The 2,772-nt window shown below is 42.1% G+C and overlaps 1 protein-coding gene across 1 annotated transcript; it reads right to left on the reverse strand.

Annotated features, from left to right (window-relative positions):
- Positions 1–1,126: 1,126 nt before the first annotated feature.
- Positions 1,127–2,527, reverse strand: LOC128283887 (uncharacterized). The gene is made up of 3 exons (XM_053021303.1): positions 2,130–2,527; positions 1,866–1,965; positions 1,127–1,489 (listed from the first exon to the last, which is right to left on the reverse strand). The coding sequence occupies exons 1-3, from the start codon at positions 2,525–2,527 to the stop codon at positions 1,127–1,129; spliced, it is 861 nt and encodes a 286-aa protein (XP_052877263.1).
- Positions 2,528–2,772: the final 245 nt, after the last annotated feature.

Raw genomic sequence — 2,772 nt, forward strand, 5'->3', positions numbered from 1 at the left:
TTATGCCAAAGCACTTTGACTAGTGGAACAGCTTTCTTCCTCAACACTTTAACATCACACTCCAATATCTGCACTGGTTCTTCCTCGATGGTTAGATCAGGCCTAACTTTAATTTTCTCAACTGCCACGACGTGCGAGGGATCAAAATGGTATCACCTAAGCATTGAAATGTGAAACACGTCTTGAATTCTTTCCAGCTCTAGAGGCAAATCAAGTTGATACGCAACCGATCCTACATGCTTAAGTATCCGGTAAGGCCCAATAAACCTAGGGCTCTACTTGCCCTTTCGTCCAAACCTCAAAATTTTCTTCCATGGTGACACCTTCAGAAAAACATAATCCCCCACAGAGTACTTGATCTCTTTATGCTTTAAATCTGTATAGGACTTCTACCTATCAAACGCTTCTTTCAATCAATCTCGAATCAGCTTTACCTTGTCTTCTATATCAGCAATTAGCTCTGGCCCTAGAATTCGTTTCTCACCTAGTTCAGTTAACAAGTAGGAGTACGACACCTATGACCATATAACGCTTCGTACGGTGTCATCCGAATACTGGACTGGTAGTTGTTGTTATACGCAAATTCCGCTAATGGCAAATAATCCTCCTAGCTGCCCCTGAAATCCAATACACAATTTCTCAACATGGCTTCCAATATCTGAATTACTCTCTCAGACTGTCCATCTGTTTGAGGATGAAACGCAGTACTGAAATCCAGTCGTGTACCCAAAGCCTCGTGTAGCTTCTTCCAGAACAAAGATGTGAACCTAGGAACTCTGTCAGATATGATAGAAACTGGTACCCCATGTAATCTTACAATCTCAGCCACATACAACTTGGCCAAATTCTGTAACTAATAATCAGTGCGGACAGGTATGAAATGGGCAGACTTAGTCAGTCGGTCTACAATCACCCAGACTGAATCCTTCTTAGAAGGCGTCAAGGGTAACCCACTTACAAAATCCATGGTTACCCTCTCCCACTTCTAGAGTGGGATCTTAACTTGCTGCAGTAACCCAGAAGGTAATTGATGCACAGCTTTAACCTGCTGGCATGTCAAGCATTTACTCACATAATCGGTAACTTCGTGTTTTAACCCAGGCCACCAATACAACTCACGAAGATCTCAGTATAACTTGTTTCCACCAGGATGCATGACATAAGGACTACCATGTGCCTCCCGCAGAATAGACTGCCTCAGATCAGAATCCTTCAGTACACACACTCTTCCACGGAAGCATAACGCCCCTTCCCCATTCAGTCTAAAATCTGAAGTCTCACCATTTTCCACTTGTTGGAAACGAGAAACTAGCGACTCATCCAGTAACTGTTTCTCCTTAATTTGCTCAATCCAAGTCGGTCTCACTTGTAGTTCAACTAACACGCTACCATCATCGTACAGGCTAAGACGAGCAAAAATTGCTCTTAAATCAGAGACAACTCTACGACTCAGTGCATCAGCTACCACATCAGCTTTACCTGGGTGATACTGAATTGAACAATCATAATCTTTAAGCAACTCAATCCACCTTCGTTGCCTAAAGTTCAACTCCTTCTGAGTAAAGAGGTACTTGAAGCTTTTATGGTCTGTATAAATAATCGTTCTTTCACCATATAGATAATGCCTCCAAATTTTTAGTGCAAACACCACAGCCGCCAACTCCAAATCATGAGTGGGATAATTCACCTCATAAGGTTTAAGCTGCCGTGACGCATAAGCAACCACCTTTCCTTATTCCATCAACACACACCCCAATCCAACGTGTGACACATCACTGTAAACAATAAATTCCTTCCCAGACTCTGGCTGTATCAAAATAGGGGCCTCAATTAAAACTTTCTTCAATTTTTCAAAACTCTCTTACTGTTTGTCGGACCAAATAAATGGCAACCCTTTGTGAAGCAACTTCGTCAAAGGTGCAGCTATCACTAAAAACCCTTCCACAAAATGTCTGTAATATCCGGCTAAACCCAGAAAACTTCGAATCTCAGATACAGTCTATGGTAGTTTCCAACCCAATACGGCTTCAATTTTTCTAGGATCAACCGTAATCCCCTCGGCAGACACCACGTGACCTAGAAATGTCACCTCCTACAGCCAAAACTCACACTTGCTGAATTTTACGTACAACTGCTTCTTCCTCAGAATTTGAAGAACAATCTGCAAATGTTCATCATGCTCCTCTTCGATTTTCGAATACACTAAAATATCATTTACGAACACTACTACGAACCGGTCTAGATATTGTTGAAATACTCGGTTCATCATGTCCATGAAAGCAGTTGGTGTATTCGTTAACCCAAACAGTCTTACCAGGAACTCGTAGTGACCATAACGAGTCTTAAACACTGTCTTATACACATCAGCTTCCTTAACCTTTAGCTGATGGTAACCAGATCGAAGATCTATTTTGGAGAACACTGCAGCTCCTCGTAACTGATCAAACAGCTCATCTATCTTCGGTAAAGGGTACTTATTTTTTATGGTTAGCTTATTCAATTGATGATAGTCAATGCACATGTGCATGGACCCATCCTTCTTCTTCACAAACAATACTGGTGCTCCCCAAGGGGACACACTCGGTCAAATGAATCCTCGGTCTAACAGCTCCTGAATTTAAGCCTTTAACTCCACTAGCTCTTTTGGTGCCATCCTATATTGGGCGATAGACACTGGAGCTATTCCTGGCAGAAGCTCAATTCAATCGACCTCATGATGCGAGGCAAGCCGAAAGCTCTTACGAAAAACATCCAAAGCTCCTTAATGATTCG

Source organism: Gossypium arboreum, chromosome 11 (assembly GCF_025698485.1).
Source record: "Gossypium arboreum isolate Shixiya-1 chromosome 11, ASM2569848v2, whole genome shotgun sequence".
In the NCBI taxonomy this organism is placed as follows: domain Eukaryota; kingdom Viridiplantae; phylum Streptophyta; class Magnoliopsida; order Malvales; family Malvaceae; genus Gossypium; species Gossypium arboreum.

Excerpts from the sequence above, each read along its gene's own strand:
- LOC128283887 (XM_053021303.1), bottom strand. The coding sequence starts at position 2,527 with ATGCACATGTGCATTGACTATCATCAATTGAATAAGCTAACCATAAAA. Across the intron at positions 1,966-2,129 it reads ATTCTGAGGAAGAAGCAGTT|CCGGATATTACAGACATTTT; the intron begins GTACGTAAAATT and ends TTCTGGGTTTAG. Across the intron at positions 1,490-1,865 it reads TTTATTTGGTCCGACAAACA|TATCACCCAGGTAAAGCTGA; the intron begins GTAAGAGAGTTT and ends TGTTCAATTCAG.